The sequence below is a fragment of the Punica granatum genome, chromosome 2 (assembly GCF_007655135.1).
Source record: "Punica granatum isolate Tunisia-2019 chromosome 2, ASM765513v2, whole genome shotgun sequence".
Taxonomy (NCBI): Eukaryota; Viridiplantae; Streptophyta; class Magnoliopsida; order Myrtales; family Lythraceae; genus Punica; species Punica granatum.
The window spans coordinates 19454840-19476689 of record NC_045128.1 but is presented as its reverse complement, the minus strand read 5'-3'; the positions used below and the strand labels follow the sequence as shown (position 1 = coordinate 19476689).

General features: G+C 51.6%; 1 protein-coding gene across 1 annotated transcript; it reads right to left on the bottom strand.

Moving 5' to 3' along the window:
- Nucleotides 1-1355: 1355 nt before the first annotated feature.
- Nucleotides 1356-2717, bottom strand: LOC116193741 (pollen-specific leucine-rich repeat extensin-like protein 1). Its single transcript, XM_031522486.1, has 2 exons — nucleotides 1963-2717; nucleotides 1356-1674 (listed from the first exon to the last, which is right to left on the bottom strand). Exons 1-2 carry the CDS (start codon nucleotides 2715-2717, stop codon nucleotides 1356-1358), a joined length of 1074 nt encoding a protein of 357 aa, XP_031378346.1.
- Between the last annotated feature and the right edge of the window lie 19133 nt (nucleotides 2718-21850).

Below are 21850 nucleotides of genomic sequence, written 5' to 3'. Positions count from 1 at the left end.
GCTGGTCCATGGTCGGGGAGAGGATTGGCCTGTACGTTCGAAGGCCTTACAGCATTGAATACGAGCTCCTTCGCATCGATCATCTCCTGGATCCTCTCCCTCAATCTCCAACAAGTGTCCAGGGTGTGCCCTGGTGCCCCCCGATGGTATTCGCACTGCTTGCTTTGATCTTGGATGGTTGGATCGAAGCTTGGGCTGGGCGCTATTGTCCCGATCTTATTGCGAATTTGCCGGTAGATGTGGGAAAGCGGAACCGGCAGGGCCGGGTATTGTCGGCAGGGTCGCAGTTGTGCTGCACCGCCCTGTTGACTTTGCGGGGGCGGGACTCGTTGTGTCGGCTGAGAAGTCCTAGGAACTGGAGGTTGGTATTGAGGGGCTTGGGACGGAGTAGGGGCATAATGGTGGACGACAGGCGACGGCGCCGTAGATGGGGGTGGAGGCGGTAGTGCGAAATAGTAGATCGGTTGGGTAGAGGCTTGAGGCCGATATTGAGGTGCCTGCGGGGCGTAGGAGGGGGCCGTGGGAGGCGCCGCCGTGTAGTTCATCGAATATTGCTGAGGGACCTGTTGGGCCGTGTTGACGGTATTCACCGTAACTTCCTTTCCCCTTCTCCCGCTTGAAGACGATGATGTCGCGGGGACCTTCTTCGACGACTCATCTCCTTTGCTGGTGGGGTCCTCCATCCTTCCAAGCTTGATGCCCAAATCCAACTTCTTCCCGGCCTCGACGAGGTCGGAAAATGACGAAGTGTGTGCCAATAGGTGCGAATAGTACACTCCTCTCAATGTGGAGTGGAACAATTGGATCTGTTGTGCCTCGCTGATCGGGGGAATGTGCTTTGCAGCTTGGGCACGCCATTTGGCAGCATACTCTTCGAACTTTTGGCCCCTCGCCATCTCTTTGGTGCTTCACTCCAAGAGGGTGGGAGGTGCTTCCGCGCAATATCGGTATTGGTAGGAGGGGGCCGTGGGAGGCGCCGCCGTGTAGTTCATCGAATATTGCTGAGGGACCTGTTGGGCCGTGTTGACGGTATTCACCGTAACTTCCTTTCCCCTTCTCCCGCTTGAAGACGATGATGTCGCGGGGACCTTCTTCGACGACTCATCTCCTTTGCTGGTGGGGTCCTCCATCCTTCCAAGCTTGATGCCCAAATCCAACTTCTTCCCGGCCTCGACGAGGTCGGAAAATGACGAAGTGTGTGCCAATAGGTGCGAATAGTACACTCCTCTCAGTGTGGAGTGGAACAATTGGATCTGTTGTGCCTCGCTGATCGGGGGAATGTGCTTTGCAGCTTGGGCACGCCATTTGGCAGCATACTCTTCGAACTTTTGGCCCCTCGCCATCTCTTTGGTGCTTCACTCCAAGAGGGTGGGAGGTGCTTCCGCGCAATATCGGTATTGGTAGGAGGGGGCCGTGGGAGGCGCCGCCGTGTAGTTCATCGAATATTGCTGAGGGACCTGTTGGGCCGTGTTGACGGTATTCACCGTAACTTCCTTTCCCCTTCTCCCGCTTGAAGACGATGATGTCGCGGGGACCTTCTTCGACGACTCATCTCCTTTGCTGGTGGGGTCCTCCATCCTTCCAAGCTTGATGCCCAAATCCAACTTCTTCCCGGCCTCGACGAGGTCGGAAAATGACGAAGTGTGTGCCAATAGGTGCGAATAGTACACTCCTCTCAGTGTGGAGTGGAACAATTGGATCTGTTGTGCCTCGCTGATCGGGGGAATGTGCTTTGCAGCTTGGGCACGCCATTTGGCAGCATACTCTTCGAACTTTTGGCCCCTCGCCATCTCTTTGGTGCTTCACTCCAAGAGGGTGGGAGGTGCTTCCGCGCAATATCGGTATTGGTCGGTGAACTTTCGGGAGAGATCCTCCCACGTCGGGATGTCCTCAGCCTTCAGTGACATGAACCAATCGAGGGCCGATCCCGACAGGCTGTCTTGGAAGGAGTGGATGGCAAACTCCTCGTATTCCCAATATTGCAGCATCTTCCCCCGGTAGTGGCGGAGATGGTGGCGCGGATCCGTCGTGCCCTCATAAGTCTTGAATTCCGGGATCTTGAACTTCGGGGGCAGCCGCATAGCCGGGAATAGGCTGCAGTCGCCGTAGTGCGCGTCGGGACGAGCATCACCCGCTTGTAGGGCCCTTATCGTTTCTTCCATCCTCTTGAGCCTTTGTTCCTGTTCGGTGTCAGCCTCGGAGAAGAAATGCGTCGGCGAGGCGAACTGGGCTGCATGAGTCGGCGTGCCCGGTTCGTGGAAGGTGGTGTCTATGGGGGGCGGCGCCTGGTAGGAGAGGCCGACGTGAGGATGTAGAGACGGATAGGAAGGGAGCTCTGCGGCTTGAAGATGAGTCGGGACAGGTGCACTGGGCGCCGAGAAAACCATCGGCGGAGGTATCGCGTAGGCCATGGTTGGGGCTGGTATGGAGACAGGCGGGGGCGCGGACAGGACGTGCTCCGAGGATAGGAAAGCCGTCGGTGGAAGAGGGACGGCCGTGGGGGCCGGCGGCGGCGGAAATGGGTTGGTGAAGGGGTGGACCGCGGACGTGTGCAGCGTTGGCGGTGCGGGAATCTCAATGTTTCTTGGGGCTTGAGCTGGTGGAGCCTCCGGGGTTGGGTCGACCGTTGGCCCCGGTCCCGGCGGAGGCGTGGAGCTCGAAGAGGCTCGGTTAGGTTCTCTGAGTAGGGCAAGCAGTTCAGCCATGTTGGTGGCCATTTGGTTGACCGTGCTCTCGAGGGCCGCAATGCGGGCTTGGTCATTGGTGGCGGCGGAAATTGGTGAGGCCGGTGGCAGAGGTGTCCCCGAAGACGCCAGGGGCGGGAGATGTGTTAGAAGGGCGGCGGAATACGCCGGGAGTACGCCTGCAGGAGTGAGAAGCGGCGGAGCGTGTGTTTGCGATGGTTGAGAGAGAGTCGGGACCGAAGGGTTGACTTCTTCCGAAACATCGACGTGATCCCCTTCCGCCATCCTGAGACGTTGACGAGTCGGGTAGCGGTGCGACGCCAGTTGTGATCACCTAGATTCCAAGAATGTGTAAGGGCAAACGTCGACATCTAAAACGATGAGTACGGAATAGGTAAAATGACAAGATGTATGAGATGCATGAGTTTTCCGAAATGCTAATGTCATTTCATTGATTAGCTTCGAATTCCATAGTTTTACAAAATAGAACATACGACGGAAAAGAAAGGAACATAAACGTAAAGCCGGCATTCCTTTGCGCTCGGTGGCCGCTTGAAAGCGGCGTCGGTCTGAGCGAGGGCAAAAATGAGTGCGTTCGCTAATCCTAGGGGTGGGCGAGGTTGCGCGCCCTTTTGTGCACTCGATCTAACTCCTCGCTCAAGCGGGCCATCTTCCGATCTAGGTGTGCGACCCGGGCACGTGCTCGAGTCAGCTGTGTCTGAAGCTCCCGGTAGTCCGCGACCTCTGCACGGGAGTCAACAAGCTCGCAACGGAGCCTATCCCGTTCCTCCCTGATGGCCCTTAGCTCCGCGTGCATGGCCGATTGGATGGAACTCTCGGCTTCGGGGGCGAGGGTGGATGTAGCGCGGGGAGTTGGGGCGGCATGGGATGGTTGCGGCGATGCTAATCCCCGTGCGTAGAATCGAGCCACGTACGCTGAGGTGGCGGCGAAGACTCGCTCGTTGTCGGTGGGATGTTCGGGGAAGTACAGACGCTGTATGACGCAAGCGTCCTGTTGGCGGCGAATCTCTCGGATCTGAAGGAATCTTGTGGGGGCCGTGGATGTGGAATCAGCACACTGGATGCGGAAAGGTAGACGGTCCGCCTCGGCGGGAACGTCCTGCAGGCCGCCGAGCTGTCTGATTACCCGGCCGGGGAATATGAGTGTGCTCCCCAAATGGCTGAGAAGGGGGACTCCCACAATTCCAGGACATCCCGTGATCATGGGGCCGCCGGGGTTCCATCGAGCGACCCATAGGAAGCGCGCGAGCATCAACTCACGCCAAAAACGCCTCCATTCCGAGAAACTGTGCTCGGGAGGCGGGATAACTGGTACCAGGCGCTCGATCAGCGAACGCTCGTCGGCAATGTAGAAGAACGGATGTGATGAACAAAAGGGGCGGATATGGGCGAGAAGCCAAATCTAGAGTAAGTGTGGGGATCCCCTCATCCTGCCGCGCCGAACCTCCCTAACATAGTCAAGAGACCGGACGGTCTCGGCCAACAAAGCCTCTACGTAACCATGGCCTCCCACCGCTTGGAGGACGACTTGGGCTATAGCCCCGTCAATGAGGTTCGGCGAGTACGGAAATAGGAAAGTGTCAAAGACCAAGAGTAGGAATCCATGGCAGGCATCACGCTGATAGGAAGCCGTTGTGGGTGTCATTGCGCGGAGGAGCGTCCAATTGGAGAGCCATGCGATCCGGATGCCTTGGTCCCACCTCTCGTGAAGCTCCTCGTGGATGTCTTGAGCAGGTATGTGGAGGAGAGTGGAGAGCTGACCCTGGATGGTTGTGAACGGATTAGGCACGAAGATGCCGTGGATCGTGGATGTAGGCCTTTGGACGAGTGCTGTGTACTCCTCGATCGTAGGGGCTAACTCCATCCCCTGGAAATTGAATACCGCGTGCTCGGGATCCCAAAGTTCGGCGGCGGTCCTCAAGAAGATCCAATCCACCGGGGTCTCGGTGAGCATAACCACGTCTCCGATGATGCCCTGGATGAATGCGTGGTCCACCGGTCGGAGAGTCCTCCAGATGCGCATGATATCTTGCCTTGGTGGCGTGATTGCTTCGAGCCTAAGACCGGGAGCCGGGCAGTCCATCCTTACCTAGATGGAGGAGATGCCGGCTTAATGTTTTTAGAATCAAATCAATGCAATGTCCTAAGTTTTTTTCGAAAAGATGTATGCAGTGCGGAAGGATAAACTATAGTGGTGTTCTTTACAGTATACATCGCTCTTTCTTACAAAAACAACAAAATGCCCGTCCTAAAAAAACTACGGGCCGACTCAAGGACTCGACTTTTGGGTCGGTTGACGGCATGGAGGTAAAAAATTGGTCCAGCATGACGGTCCCTGTGTATGCATGGTTTTCGGTGCTACTGGGAGAACCGCTAACTAGGGATGGGGGCTCCTGACTCAAAGGGTGAATTCCTTGAAATCGAGCGAGGATCTTTGGGGGCCGGTTCGGTGGCATAGTCGACTCGATCCGTTCCCTTACTCGGAACCTCTGACTAACCTAGCTTCCTATATTGGTGCCCGTGGGATGTCAGACAAGGTACCTAAGAAACTAGTATGATGTGCAATGCATGTGCGGGAAATAAGAGTGCGTAAAATAGATAAGCGGGAAACGCGGAAAGCGGTAAATAAACAAGCAAACAAAGCAAGCGGGAACGAGCCCGAACCCTCTAAGTATATCCCCAGTGGAGTCGCCAAGCTGTGCGCACCCGAATTTAATCTCGTCGGGGCACGCATGCGCGAGCCTAAGCAAACGCGGTTTGGGAGTGTCCACCTTCCCGGGGACGCGCAACGGACGCACGTGAGAAGGAGTCGCCATTTGCCATTTTACAGCCCGAAGGTCGAGGGCCGGCAAGTTACCCGGGTCTAGGGGTGCGGGGTAGACCTAAATGCTAAGGCAATGGTCATACGGAACCGAAAATTTCGAATTCGGGGGTTCTATTACGTGCGGGCCTATATCCCGCACGCCCTTTCGGTAGTCTAGCTTGCTAGGCTTGCCATTTTGTTTATTTACCGCGTGATTTAGAGTTGCGCTCGACTCGCCCGTTTTGACACCGTAAATTCGATGAATTGATCAAGTTGGGCCAAGAGTCCGAAAGATGAGTAGGCTTGTGCATCGAGGAGTCGGTTCACTATCTTAGTTTCACAGTTCGTAGAACCGTGATGGTTGATTCCCTGCATGAACCGAAACCACGAGTATCCAAGCTTACTCACCCTTTGGTGGCGATAGACCAACTTAACCGATCCAGCACTCGGACCTCTCGCTCACCGATCGGGGATCCTTACAAGGAGATGAATGAACATACAAATAGAATCCTCACAATGTTCTCTCGAACAATTACAAAGTATAACCGAATAAGTAAATAGATCCCGATCGGTTTGCATTGGGCCACTATTCCGCTCCGGCTCACCGTGTATTTTGAATAACCGATAAGTGAATTAAGGCAACGCGGGCTCAAGGAGCCGGGGGTCGGGTCCGATCGATCCGACGGTTTGCAGGAAATCGGTTGATTCCCACTGTAACCGTTGGGCCGATTGAGCTCTCGGGTGATATCTAGATCTGTTTCACACGCCCAATCCAAATTGCCTTCCACATAGGCCGTGTTCGGAGTGTAACGGTGAATCGAGGCTAGATCCCATTCCGCACTCGGGTTGCACGCGCTCGGTGAATTAGGAGGCGTTGGACCTCGTGTTCGGTGGTTTGGGGCATTGGACCCCGTGTAATACGTAACCTATGGGCTCGTGCCCGAATCGCGACAAATCAGCAAAAGCAAGAATAAAACAGAAGAAAACTGATAAAACTGATGAAATACAGACAACAACTGATAAGTATCGGTAAATACAAACAAGTTGTGTATTAGGCCGAATGTACGTGATTTAATCAGTTGTTAGCCGGGGTTGATTAGCAAACAATGTGTCTAGCCTAAGCAAACATAGATGGTGGACTAGAATATGGTTCTGAGCCGATTACATGGGTGGATTTGTTTTAGAGCTCTTATTCGGTTAAGCGTCACTGCAGTTTCACCGAATTAACCAAACTTGTGTTTTGACTCTAGATTGGAATCTAATATTCCACCTATCCATTATCTAATGTTTGTTTAGGTCGAGTACATGATTAACCCGGTTCTTCGTGTTTTGTAATTGAAATAAAAAGTCCACCACCGAATCTACGATTGGAAGATAGAAACACCGAAAGTGAACGGAATGGGCCGTGCAAATGAGACTCGCACTCGAACGGGTCGCCCTTTTCGTTCATAGATCGAGGTGTTTCCAACTTCCTAACGCCTAGGGTATCGATGAATCGCGGAATGACGATTGTGCCCTTGGACGATAAGATTGCAATGTTCGGATATAAATTGGAGATCGCGTCACACGAGGGAGTCTAAGAAGGACTCGCGCGCCTTGACTCGAGCCGCCTCAAATCGGTCCCGGACTAGAGTCAAAGCATGTGAGTACTCGTTAGACATCAATTCTATTCGTGTTACGTGTCTCGGTATTTTGAAATTGTGAGCTTTTAATGAAAAAGGGCATTCTCGCCATTCCGTAAATCATCGATGCGTTCGTGAATTAATCCGTCAATTTGCCCAATTGTTTAACCCAAGTGATTTAATTAGCCGAGTGGTACGCTCCCTTTGCCCGTTTGTGAGATTCTTCGATACTTATTACACCATGTTACGATTACGATCTTGACGGTTGACATCCAGATATAACATGTCTAATAACTAATGAACGCGTAGACAACGATTAAAAGGAAGTATAATTACGAACAATTCCAAGGATCGATTTCGGAATGAAAGAGAGACCAACCGAGACTCCGAGGAGGTCACGGATAACTCGGCCACCCTTTTAAGGGTGAATGGCCGGATACTCCTTGACCCAATTCGAGTTTCGGTGGGTCTTTCACGGCGTTCCTAATCACCCCTTGCATGCAACAAACAACATGCGCACGAGGATAACATGTCTTTTATTAGATTGACGTCAACGCAATACCGATTCACACAAATAAACACACGAGACATTGAAAAACGTCGTATTCACGAAATCAACAAACAATCTTTGCTAATTTCACGATGGGATTTGGAGCAATGCGCGGGAATCATGCGGCCTCGAGGAAAGGAGAGGCCAAAGGCTTCGGACATACCAAGGAGCCTCACGGCCCCTATTGCAAAGGGGATGGTCGTGGGTTCCTTGGCATGGCCGAACCCTTCTAAAGCTCCCCTTCCTAGATCCCGTATTATTCCCTCCATTTAATCACGTTTTAGCCATGGTCATAATCGCATGAAATCGCACAAAACACACACGAATGACGTGTTTAAACGGAAACAACGATACGACATCGATTCAACTAATAATGAAATGGATAAAAACACGGGAATCGGCCCGTCTCGAGGTGGGAGAAAACTTCCCGGACTCGTGTGGTCCAAGGAAGCTCTCGGCCCTATTCATCCAAGGGAGGCCGTGAGCTTCCATGGCTCACACGGGTCGGGAGGGTTTCTCCGGCCCCGATCCGGGTCTTTTCCCGTCATGCCATCATGCTATATGTGATTAATCGGTAAAAAAGACGTGAGAATCAACTCTCTCCGGGAGAAGAGAGACCACCCTAGCCCCGGGCAAGCCAAGGGAGCTCACGGGTCTCTCCCTAGAGACTAGGCCGTGAGTCCCGTGGCTCAACCGTGGCCAAGGGGACCTCTCCCGTCCGGATCCGAGCCACTTCCCACCGTGGCACGCAAGCTCACGCACCATATGGACACGGCCTGATCATACAAATAGATATAATGGACGCACGTTGTATGGGAATGCATGGAAGACATAGATCCGAAAGAAAAACGTAAGCTTTCATGCACCCCGGGCCTTTAAGCCGCGTAAACACTTCATGCAAGCAAGGATTGAGGATTCTAGCTTCTCTAAGTTGTAAAGAGACGTTACCTAGCCTCGATGCACGAGGAAAAGAGTCGGGGAAGCGGCCTTGAGAGTCGCAAGACTCGGTTTGGAGCTACGGGTGGAGTGACCCGAGAGGGGTACAGCCGCGGCAGTTTCGGGAGAACAGGTCGGCACGCTTGCTCCGGCCACGGTACGGTGCAAGGTCGGGCTCGATGGACTCCTAAGGGGGAGATCTAGGCGACCATGGGCAGACCCGAATGTGCCAAGGCCTGAACAAACCCGAAAATGTGAGAGAAAGTTCGGTAAAAGTGTGAGAAACCCGGTAAGAGAGAAACGGATGAACGACGGTTATGCACTGTTGATCGGCCCTTGGATCATGACCACCTCTTCACGGGGGAGGGTGAGGGTTGTTAGAAACCCTTGGAACGTGATGGCACGACTCGCCGAAGTCGTGGGTGGAAATGGCACGTGGATGAGGTCCGGTGCACACGACTAGGGGGTCCCGGGACCCGACTCTCCTCACGGCTGGAACGTGATGTAGGAAGCTTCAAATCAAAAATCTAAGCCCGGAAATGGACTTAGGGGATGGAAAATATGTAGGCTAGGGAGTTTGATGATTTTGGCTTAAGTCGGGTCGAGTGGTTACCGGAATACCGGGTGGTTTTCCGATGGTTTTGGCCGGTTTCGGCCTTGGCTCGGGCTGAACGAAAATGAGGGAGAGGGCTGGAGCTTGAGAGGTTTTTGGAGAGAGATTGGCTTGAGAGAGAATGGAGTTGAAGAAGTGATTAAGCTTAATGGTGCAAGGGCTTATAAAGGGGAGCTTAATGGCTCGATTAGGGGAGCTAAGTGCGGTTTTAAGGCTAATAGGGGGCTGCCGAATTTTTCAAGAAGGGATTAGGGTGGGGTTTTGTGAGTGGAGGATTGATGGGAGTTGATGGAAAGATGGGAGTTGATGGATGGATGTAAGTGTGTAAGAGATATTTCAAATTTGTGGTGGAGGGAAGGAGAAGGCTCCCTTGGAGCCGCCGGCCATGGGATGGAGCCGACGGTGGGAGGGTTCTAGCCGCCGCTGGGGTCGTCACATCGGAGCCGTGGGTTTGAGCCGTGGCTTGGGGTTGAGCCGTGGCTTGACGGCTCGGCTTGGCTGAGCTGTGGGCCCCATTTGACTGAGAGAAAAGCCGGAAAATGCTTGAAACTTGATTGAGCTCACATCCGACCTCCGATGTCCAATTAATTTGAAGATTTGGAATGCTTGAGCGACGAGGATTCGAATGAGCCTAATGTCGCCATGCATCGTATGAGCGAATGTTCGGGCGACTCGGCGCCTCAAGAGTCGGTTTTGCCCTGTTCGGACGATCGGAGCGGAGTTTAGTGTCCCCCGATCCCCGATTGCTCTTTGTGCGTCTTGACATTCGTTTCGGTGGTCTTTATGCCCCGCGGGGGATTGTTGGCTCATCGCCCTCTGTCGAAGACCGTAGGCCCGGGGAGACCTAGGGACTTTTGACCGGAGTTTTCTCATTGTTCCCTGAATGTCTTGAGATGTACGGGGATCGTTGTGATCTCTGCTTTCCGTGGACGTGCCCCGAAGGCTCGCCGGGAGACGGTCATGATCACTGAAACGTCCCTCGGGAAACCGAGTCGAGTTCCGAAAGGTCATCTGAAGCTTGTTCCCCGACTCTGGTGGTCCCTGGGTGCTTGTAGGCCCATTTTGGGGGGCCGTCTGCTTGTCGGTGGAGCGGGCCCCGGGAGTTCTGTCAGAAAATGCGTCCGTGAGAGATCGGGGTGTCCTGGCTCATGTGGCTTGCCCCGGAAATGCGTCCGGACGTGTTGTTGGTCACTTTGGCGCTGAGAGGGATTTTTGGAGTCCCATATTGGGCACCTTTCGGTGCTTCGGTGACTTGATGATGAATAGTGCCACAGTGCCAGCCCCGTCATTTTGGGGATTCCTTGTTCGTTCGTTCGTTTGATGGCTTTCCTCCGCCTTTCTCAGTGACCTAGCTCTTTCTCCTATTGCTCATGACCCCGTGCCCGCCTATTTGCCTCTGACTGCCGGGTGATGAATAGTGCCCCGGGCTTCGGTCGGGAATCCTCGTGTGGGAAGCCGGTGGGCCAAAATGGGGTGCTGACGTCACCGACGAGCGTTCGCTCATCGCTCGTCTACTTCATGTGTTTCGACCCTCCGACCGTAACTACACCGACTGGACGCGGTTTATGGAAGTGCTCACCCCAGCACAGTTTTTATGGACTACATGTTGGAATCCTGGCGGTCCCATGATCATTGGATGTCCTTCAGTTATAGGACTTCCCTTAATCAGTCATTTAGGGAGCACACTTATCTTTCCAACCCGAGTCGTCAGACAACTCGGTGGACTACAAGATATTCCTATAGAGGCAGATCGCACTTCACACCGCTTCAGGTGGGCAGACACTACACTTTCACTCCCGGATAGGGTTCTACGGGTTAGAGAGGTCCGACGCTTATGGAGCACGCGCATCGTTCAGGAGCTATACTTTCCGGAGCATCCCACTGACGAGGAGCGAGCTTTCTCAGCTACAGCAGCGTATGTGATGCAATTCCATTCGTATGGATTCGCACCTGTTCGTCGGTTACGCATACCACAGATGCTGCAGACACCGCAGGCAGACATTCCAGACGCAGAGAGCTCAGTCCAAGGAGAGCATGCACACAGAGATGCAAGTCATTAGAGCATAGCGAGATCGACTCCTCTGCGAACTTGTGGATATTCGTGCAGAACTCGTTGATCACAGGGAGCTTCAGAGCGAGTTGGCTCAAACTCGTGCACGCATAGTGAGCCAAGACAGGGAGATAGCACGTTTGAGCGCTACGCTGGACCGAGCGCGGGCAAGTGCGCGCGCGATCTCCCATCCTTAAGCTCAGTTGCTGAGCGTTTTGTTGCCTGTGCAGGATCTGCGTAGCGCTCACTCAACTACGGGTTATAATAGTTGTTGGTTTAATGTTTATGTTTCCTTTTCAAACAGACTGTCCTTGTAAATTATGGAACGTGAATCAAACTGATGTAATGGCATTAGTGTTTTTAAACTCATACATCTCATGCATTCATACATTGTCATTTATATCTTGAAGATGGTCAACACATAACAATTACACTCATACACTTGTACATATAGGTACTAACAACTGGCGTCGCATCGATATCCTACTCGTGAACGCGAAAGAATGGCCGAAGAGCAACAACCCGTTATCTCGGAGCAAGACGCGCCACCAATGCCGGCACACTCCCTTCCGCAAGACACGCATGTGATGTCACCTCCAGCATCTATAGCGTATTCTGGTGTTCTTCCAACGCACCTCCCTTCTCCTGCACAGGCGCCATCCAATGTTGTCGATCCCGTGCGTTTCGCCGCACTCGAAGGGATGGTTAATCAGTTGGCTGCCAACATGAATACCAATATGACAGAGCTCATGGCTATGCTTCGGGATCAAAACCGAGCTTCCTCGAGCCACACTCCACCTCCTGAACGCAGGACAACCGTGCACCTGAATCCGGTCGACCCGCCTATTTATGTGACGGATAGCGACGATATGTCTTTTTCAGCAATGACATATGTGCCGACAGTCAGCCCAGTCAGTGATCCTATGCCACCACCACCGGCTCCTACATCGGTACCTTTTCCACCTGCGGCATTCCTATCAATAGATCTCGCAATGCTCACTTTGCCGCCGCTCACCATACCTACTCAACCTCCAATTTACACCATTCCACCACCGACGGTTCCTCCAGTCGCGATCACACAAATCCCTGCTCCCATCGCGGAACCTTTTTCCTTCCAAGCTCCACAAACCCAAATGAGCTTTCCCTACCAAACTCCACCACCCCTAAATATTCCCCCCACTGAACCAGGCACGCCTACTCATGCCGCTCCTGCAGTTCTACCGACAAACATTCCTCCTGAAAATGAATAGGAGAAAAGAATGAAGAGAATGGAGGAAACCATTCGAGCCCTCCAAGCAGGCACGTCCCGTCCTGACTTCGGTGACAATGACTGGAATCTCTTTCCAGGCATGCTGTTGCCCCCTAAGATCTAGATTCCAGATTTTAAGAGATACGACGGGACCAAAGACCCTCGGCATCATCTCCGTCACTATCATAGCAAAATGCTCTCGTATTGGGATTACGAGGAATTTGTTATTCAGACTTTCCAAGACAGTCTTACGGGATCGGCGCTAGATTGGTTTATGACCCTGAAAGCCGGCGACATCCCTACATGGACAGATCTTTCTCAGAAATTCCTCGACCAGTACCGATTCTGTGCAGAGACACCCCCCACTCTTCTTGATCTCAGCATGACAGAGATGAGAGAAAGTCAAACTTTCGAAGCATACACAACGGAATGGAGGGGAAAAGCGGCAAAACACATTCCTCCAATCACTGAGCGACAGCAAGTTCAACTGTTTGACTCCACGCTCAAGGGCGTATATTACTCACATCTCTTGGCTCATACCTCCTCTTTCTCAGACCTAATTGAGGCAGGAAAGAAGCTGGACATGGGTGTTAAGCTAGGAAGAATTGAAAGCCCGTCGAAGAAGAAGGATGGAGAGACACCGAAGAAACAAACCGCTGGAACATCCAGGAGAGGCAAAGACGCGACTATTGGCATTGTCAATTCTGGACATCAAGCTTCACAACCGATTTCGGTGGACTACACCTCTGCATTACCGACTTCTCAAGCATATGCACATCCCGTGCATTATGTGCAACCCTATCAAACGCCGCAGGCTTATTTCTCAACCTCGCCAACTGTTATCCAGTCGCAACCTCAGCAACAGTACGCTCCTGTTCAAGTTCAACAAGCTAGACCCTCGGCTTCGAGATCTCCTCAGCCGGCTCAACGTGCTCCAGCTCCTAGAACTCAACAAGGCAGTGCTATTCAACCGCGTCCACGCAAGCAATATACTACTTTACCAGCTCCCCCCTCTCACATATTCAGGCAGCTTCTTGCAGGCAACAAGATCAAAATAGAAGCACCCGGTCCCCATTTTGATCCTTCCATGCATAACCAAAATTTTCACTGTGAGTTTCATCAGGGTGCTCCTGGTCACATTTTGGATACTTGCTGGAGGCTCCGGGAAAAAATCTAGGAGATGATTGATACAAGACAAATCTCCTTTAAAGAGGTGAAGCCGCCGAATGTCCGTGCAAACCCTCTTCCTGATCATGGATCAGGTTCAGGACCTTCTGTCAACATGATTAGCATTGCTGCTATTGATGAGGAAGAAGACTCGCAGAAGGCCTCAATTCCATTTGTCATTAACTATGCTCCAGTAGAAGTTTCATTCGCTCCCATCCCGTTCGTTATCGAGGTTCCTGCAAAGGAGCCTTATCACAATAGCCGAGTTCCCTGGACATATGAGAGCGAGGTTGCCAGTGCAGAAGTAGAAATGAGCGCGATGGGAATCACACGTTCAGGACGGGTTTATCAGGGTCCAGAGCCTGTTGACAAAGGAAAGGCTCCCGCTACTGAGTTCTCAACCGTTCCAGAAGCTGTGTCACTCCCTACAAAGAAGGTCACCGATCAAGAATCTGAAGCTTTCATGAAGGTGATCAAAGCAAGCGAATACAAAGTGGTCAAGCAAATGGGAAAGTCACCAGCTCATATATCGCTGCTCGCATTGCTTTTGAACTCCGAACCTCATCGGAACGCTTTGCTGAAAGTTCTCACTGCGGCACAAGTCCCGAAAGATACTGCATCGGATAGAATCGAGGAGACTGTGAACTCTATTTTCTCGAATCAGATTCCTTTTTCGGAAGACGAAATTCACTCGGAAGGACAAGGACACTTGTGGGCATTGCACATAGTTTGCAAGTGCAACAACCATGTCGTTGGTCGATTCATGATCGACAACGGCTCTGCTCTTAACGTTTGCCCCGTCTCCACTCTGAAACCGATGAACGTGGACATGAGTCGCATTCGTGCAAGCAAGACCACCGTCCGAGCCTTTGACGGCTCTAAGAGAGTAGTGAACGGAGAAATTGATCTCTTAATTGATGTGGGTCCTTGCTCATTCTCTGTTACCTTCCAGATCCTTGAAATACCCAATGCTTTCAGTCTCCTACTCGGGAGGCCATGGATTCACGCCGCCGGCGCCGTTCCTTCATCATTGCACCAGAAGTTGAAATTCTTTGTCGAAGGCAAACTCATCACTGTCAACGGCGAGGAAGATTATGCAGCCTATAAGGAAACAGCCGTCCCTTATATCAGCATTGGGTCCGATCGATCCAACGGTTCTCGGAGAACCGGTCGGTTCTCACTGTATCCGATGGGCCGATCGAGTTCCCGGGTGATATCTAGATCCGTTTCACACGCCCAATCCAAATTGCCTTCCACATAGGCTGTGTTCGGAGTGTAACGGTGAACCGAGGCTAGATCCCATTCCGCACTCGGGTTGCACGCGCTCGGTGAATTAGGAGGTGTTGGACCTCGTGTTCGGTGGTTTGGGGCGTTGGACCCCGTGTAACACGTAACCTATGGGTTCAGGCCCGAATCGCGACAAATCAGAAAAAAGCAAGAATAAAAAACAGAAGAAAACTGATAAAACTGATGAAATACAGACAACAACTGATAAGTATCGGTGAATACAGACAAGTTGTGTATTAGAGCCGAATGTACGTGATTTAATCAGTTATTAACCGAGGTTGGTTAGCAAACAATGTATCTAACCCAGGCAAACATAGATGGTGGATTAGGATAGGTGTTCTAAGCCGATTACATGTGTGTGTTCGTTTTAAGACTCTTATTCAGTTAAGTGCCACTGCGGTTTCACCGAATTAGCCAAACTCGTGTTTTGACTCTAGATTGGAATCTATCATTCCACTTATCCATTGTCTAATGTTTGATTAAGCCAAATGCATGATTAATACGGTTTTTCGTGTTTTGCAACTGAAATGAAATGTTCACCACCGAATCTACGATAGGAAGATAAAAACACTGAAAGTGAGTGGAATGGGCCGTGTGAATGAAACTCATACCCGAACGGGTTGCCCTTTTTCGTTCATAGATCAAAGCGTTTCCAACTCCCTAACGCCTAGGGTATCGGTGAATCACGGAATGACGATTATGCCCTTGGATGATAAAATGACAATGTTCGTGTATAAATGGGAGATCGCATCACACGAAGGAGTCTAAGAAGGACTCTCGTGCCACGACTCGGGCCGCCTCAAATTGGGCCCGGACTCGAGTCACGGCACGTGAGTACTCGCTAGACATCAATTCTATTCGTGTTACGCTGCTCAGTATTTGGAAATTGTGAATTTTTAGTGGAAAAGGGCATTCACGCCGTTCCATGAATCTTCGATGCGTTTACGAATTAAGGATCAATTAACCCAATTATTTAGTCCGAGTGATTTATTTAATCGAGTGGCACGTCCCATTTCCCGTTTATGAAATTATTTGACGTTCATAAACTTACATCGCAACTAACGGGTTTAGTAGGTGTTTACTTGAAAATAACACATAAAAGGGATAATTGATGTATAATTGATAATCAAACGACAAATATAATTGCTAAACAATTTTAAGAACCGATTCCCAAGCGGATGAAGAGGCCGGTCTAGACTCGAGGAAAGTCATGGGGACATTCGGCCACATCCCTAGGGAGATGACCGAATACCTCCATGACTCGTCCTCGTGTCTCGGACGGCCTCTTACACCGGTTTCAATCATTTCTTATATTCACAATATATCAATCAAAACAATGATGCAAGTTTAGTTATCTCGACACCATTATAACCATAACCACATAAAGTCATACAACGCATACTAACGGGTTATTCAAACGGGAAACAATAAGGACGACATTGTCTCGACTAATAACTTAAACGGATAAAACACGGGAGTCGGCTCATCTCGAGGTGGGAGAAAATTCTCCGGACCCATGGGGTCTGAGGAAGCTCTCGGCCACGCCCTTTAAGGGAGGCCGTGAGCTTCCATGGCTCACACGGTTCGGGAGGTTCTCTCCGGCCCCGAGTCGGGTCTCCTCCCTTCATGCATGACGTGCTACGTGCGGTTATCGATAAAAATACGTAGGAATCGGCTCGTTTCGAGGGGAGAGAGACCATCCTAGCCATGGACGAGCCAAGGGAGCTCACGGGTCTCTCCCTTGAGACTAGGCCGTGAGTCCCTTGGCTCCACCGCGGCCTAGGAAGTCTCTCCCACCCCGATCCAAGCCACCTCCTACCATGGCATACAAACTCATGCATCATACGAACACGGGATAAACATACGGACGACAATAGCGGACGCACGTTGCATGGGAGTGCATGGGAGTCACGGATCTAAAGGAAAAAACGACAACTTTCATGTGTTCCGGTTTTCTAAGTCACGTTATCATTTCATACAAACAAACATCGAAGATCCTAGCTCTTCTAAGTTATAGAGGGACGTTACCTAGCCCCGATATACGAGGAAAAGAGTCGGGGAAGTGGCCGTGGGAGTCGCAAGACTCGGATGGAGGGCTACGGGTGGGTGACCCGGATGTTGGTAGCCGCGGCAGTCTGTGGAAAAACGGGTCGGCACGTGAGCTCCGGGCACGGGACGGTGCAAGGTCGGGTTCGTTGGACTCCTAAGAGACGGATCTAGATGACCATGGGCAGACCCGAACATGCCAAGGCCTGAACAAACCCGAAAATGTGAGATAAAGTTCGGTAAAAGTCGAGCGAACCCGGTAAAGGAGAAACGGGTGAAACGGTGGTTGTGCACGGTTGATCGGCCCTCGGACCGTGACCAACTCTTCACGGGGGAGGGTGAGGGTTATGAGGAACCCTTTGAATGTGATGGCACGACTCGCCGACGTCGTGAGAAGAAATGGCGCATCGAGAGGCTCGGTGTGCACGGCTAGGGGGTCTCGGGGCCCGACTCTCTTCACGGCTGGAACGTGATGTAGAAAGCCACAAATCGAAAATCTAAGCCCGGAAATGGACTTAGGGGGTGGAAAATGTGCAGGCTAGGGAGTTTGGTGATTTTTGACTTAAGTCGAGTCGGGTGGTTACCGGAATACCGGGTGGTTTACCGGCGGTTTCGGCCTTGGCAAGGGGTCGCACGAGCTGTGGGAGTGGGCTGGGGTTTGAGAGGATTCTTGAGAGAGACTGGCTTGAGAGAGAGTGAGAATGAAGAAGTGATTAGAGCTAATGATGCTAGGGAACTTATAGGAGGCTCTAATGGTTCGGTTAGAGGAAGTTAATTGCGGTTTGAGGCCCTAATGTGGGCTGTCGAAAATTCTAAGAGGGATTAAGATGGGGAAGAAGTCATGTTGAGTGTAGGGGAAGGCAAAGGAGAGTGATGGGTGTGATGGATGTAAGTGTGTAAGAGGAAGTGATGGGTGTAAGAGCCAAAAATTCAAATTGTGTGGAGGAGAAGCCTTGGAGCCGCCGGCCATGGGAGGGGGAGCCGCGGCTTGGGCCGTCCAATCAGAGCCGAGGGTTGAGCCGTGGCTTGGGGTTGAGCCGCGGCTTGATGGCTTGGCTTGGCTAGGTTGTGGGTCCCAATCGATTGAGAGAAAAGCCGGGAAACGCTTGAAACTTGATTGAACGCGCGTCCGATCTTCGATGTCCGATTAATTTGAAGATTTAGAATGCTTGAATGACGAGGGTTTGAATGAGCCTAATATCGCCATGCGTCGTGTGAACGAACGTTCGGGCGACTCGGCGCCTCGAGAGTCGGTTTTGCCCTGTTTGGACATTCGGAACGGAGTTTAGTGTCCCTTGGTCCCCGATTGCTCTTTGTGCATCCCAACATTCATTTTGGCGGTCCTTTTGCCCCGTAGGGGATCGTTGGCTCATCGTTCTCGGTCGGGGACCGTTGGCCCGGGAAGACCTAGGGAATTTTGACAGGGATTTTCAATGTTCCCTGAATGTCTCGAGGCACTCGGGGATCGTCGTGGGGTGCTCGAAGATCGTTGTGATCTCTGTTTTCCGTGGAAATGCCCCGAAGGCTCGCCGGGAGACGTTCGTGACCACTGAAACGTACTTCGGGAAACCGAGTCGAGTTCCGGAAGGTTGTCTGAAGCTCGTCCCCCGACCCTGGTGGTCCCTGAGTGCCTGTAGGCCCGTTTTGAGGGGCCGTTTGCTTGTCAGTGGAGCGAGCCCCGGGAGCTCTGTCAGAAAAGGCGTCCGTGGGGGGATCGGGGTGTCCCGGCTTAAGCAGGATGCCCCGGAGATGCGCCCGGACGTGTCGTTGGTCACTTTGGCACTGAGAAAGATTTTTGGAGCCCCATATTGGGCACCTTTCGGTGCTTCGGTGACTCAGTGATGAATAGTGCCACAGTGTCAGCTCCGTTGTTTCGGGGATTCCCTGTTCGTTCGTTCTTCCGATGGCTTTCCTCTGCTTTTCTCACTGGATCGTGCTCTTCTCCTGTTCTCATGACCCCGTGTCTGCCTATTTGCCTCTGATCGCCGGGTAACGAATAGTGTCCCGAGCTTTGGTCGGGGATTCTCGTGTGGGAAGTCGGTGGGCCAAAATGGGGTGCTGACAGTCATCAAGCAGGTAGACGCGGGATTCTTGGAGGTATGCAATTACTCTGAATGGGTAGCGAACATCGTTCCAGTGGAGAAGAAGAATGGGAAAGTCAGAGTCTGTATCGACTACCGAGACCTCAACAGGGCTAGCCCAAAAGATAACTTTCCGCTACCCCACATCGACGTCTTGGTGGACAATACAGCACGCCACACACAATTCTCCTTCATGGACGGCTTCTTTGGATACAATCAGATTCAGATGGCCGAGGAGGATAAGGTCAAAACTACGTTCATCACGATGTGGGGTACGTTTTGCTACAAGGTCATGCCTTTCGGTCTCAAAAATGCCGGGGCAACCTATCAGCGGGCAATGATCACTCTCTTTCATGACATGATGCATAAAGAGATCGAGGTCTACGTCGACGACATGATCGCGAAGTCCAAAGAAGGAGAAGATCATTTGGTTAACCTCAAGCGACTGTTCGACCGTCTCAGGAAGTACAAACTCCGACTTAACCCAGCGAAATGTACCTTTGGCGTCAAGTCAGGGAAATTGTTAGGGTTTATAGTTAGCGAGAAAGGCATCGAGGTCGACCCCGACAAGGTTAAAGCGATCATGGAATTGTCCCCTCCATCGACAGTGCGCGAAGTAAGGAGCTTCTTAGGACGGCTGAATTACATCGCGCGTTTCATTGCAAATTTGACGGACAAGTGCCAACCACTCTTCTGTTTGCTTCGCAAAAATGCAGCGGTTGAATGGGATGACGAGTGTCAAAAAGCTTTTGATACCATCAAGGCATACCTAATCCAGCCGCCGGTGTTGGTTCCACCTTCACCGGATCGTCCTCTCATTTTGTACCTGACAGTACGCTGACAATCCATCGGATGCATGTGAGAGCAAAAGGACGATTCTTCTCACGTAGAGCGAGCAATTTATTATCTAAGCAAAAAGTTCACTGAAGGGGAGTCCAACTACCCTGAGATAGAGAAAATGTGTTGCGCACTTGTGTGGGTCATGCAAAGGCTCCGGCAATACACTCTTTACCATACTGTTCGCCTGCTGTCGAAAATAGATCCTTTAAAGTATCTACTTTGCAGTCCGTCCTCCATGAGGAACATAGCAAAATGGCGTTGCCAACTGACGGAGTACGACATCGAATATGTGTCGCGCACATCAGTGAAGGGCCAAGCGATAGCAGATCATCTGGCAGAGTTCCCAATTGTCGATGACACACCAATCAACTCTGACTTTCCAGACGAAGGAATCCTCCAAATGAGTGGTGAGGAGGAAATTACTAGATGGAAGATGTACTTCGATGGTACAGTCAATTCCACCGGGTCGGGTATTGGCGCAATGCTGATATCCCCTGAAGGGCGTCATTTCCCTGTTGCAGCGAAGATTGATTTCCCCTGCACCAACAACATAGCCGAATATGAGGCATGTATCCTCGGCTTGCAGGCGGCGATCGACCTCAAAGTCAAGGAGCTTAAAGTGTTTGGAGACTCTATGCTCACAATCTTTCAGACACTCAAACAGTGGAAGACGAAAGATCCGAAACTGGTGCCATATCATGAGTACCTCAAAGACTTGACAGAGAACTTCGAGGACATTTCATTTACGTACACACCACGCATGAAGAACCAATTCGCCGATGCACTCGCAACGCTCGCTTCTATGGTTAGCATCACAAAAGAGAATCTCATCGAGCCCCTCGAGTTCGAGATTGCTCAGGGCCCTGCCCATTGCGATGTAATCGATGCTGTCGACGGCAAACCGTGGTACGCAGACATCAAGCACTTGCTGCAAACAGGTCAATTCCCGGCGTTCACCGATCGACATGACCGGAGGACTCTTCGGCGCATTGCAGCAAATTTCTTCCTGAGTGGTGAGACCCTCTACCGCCGTTCATTCGATGCTACACTGCTTCGGTGTGTCAATGAGAATGAGGCACAACGCCTCATGGAAGAAGTGCACGAGGGAAACTGCGGACCTCACATGAACGGGCTCATGCTAGCAAAGAAGCTCATGCGACTCGGGTATTTCTGGTCTACCATGGAGACCGACTGCGTCAAGCATGTCAGACATTGTCACCTGTGTCAAGTTTACGCGAATCAGATCAGATCACCACCCAACGAGTTGCATCCAATGGCTGCTCCGTGGCCCTTTTCAATGTGGGGCATGGACGTGATCGGTCCTATCAACCCCAAAGCATCCAATGGACACTCGTTCATACTGGTAGCTATCGATTACTTCACCAAATGGATCGAAGCTATCACCCTTGCATCCGTCACTGCAAAGACTGTGGCACGCTTCCTCAAGCGTGACATCATCGCACGTTACGGGGTCCCTGTGACTCTTGTCACAGACAACGCCAAGAACTTGAACAACAAGCTCATTGACGAGCTCTGTGCACAGTTCAAGATCCTACATCGTAACTCCTCTCCGTATCGTCCACAAATGAATGGTGTGGTAGAAGCAGCGAATAAGAACATAAAGAAAATCATCAAAAAAATGACGGTGAATTACAAAGACTGGCACGAGATACTTCCGTTCGCACTCTTGGCGTATCGGACTTCTATCCGCTCATCTACTGGAGCAACCCCGTATTCTTTGGTCTACGGCATGGAAGCAGTTCTTCCATTCGAAGTGGAGATTCCCTCCATGAGGGTCCTTGCTGAGTCCAAGCTCAAGGAAGCAGAATGGGCGAAACAACACTATGAACAGCTTAATCTCATCGATGAGAGGCAGCTAACAGCACTTTGCCACGGTCAGT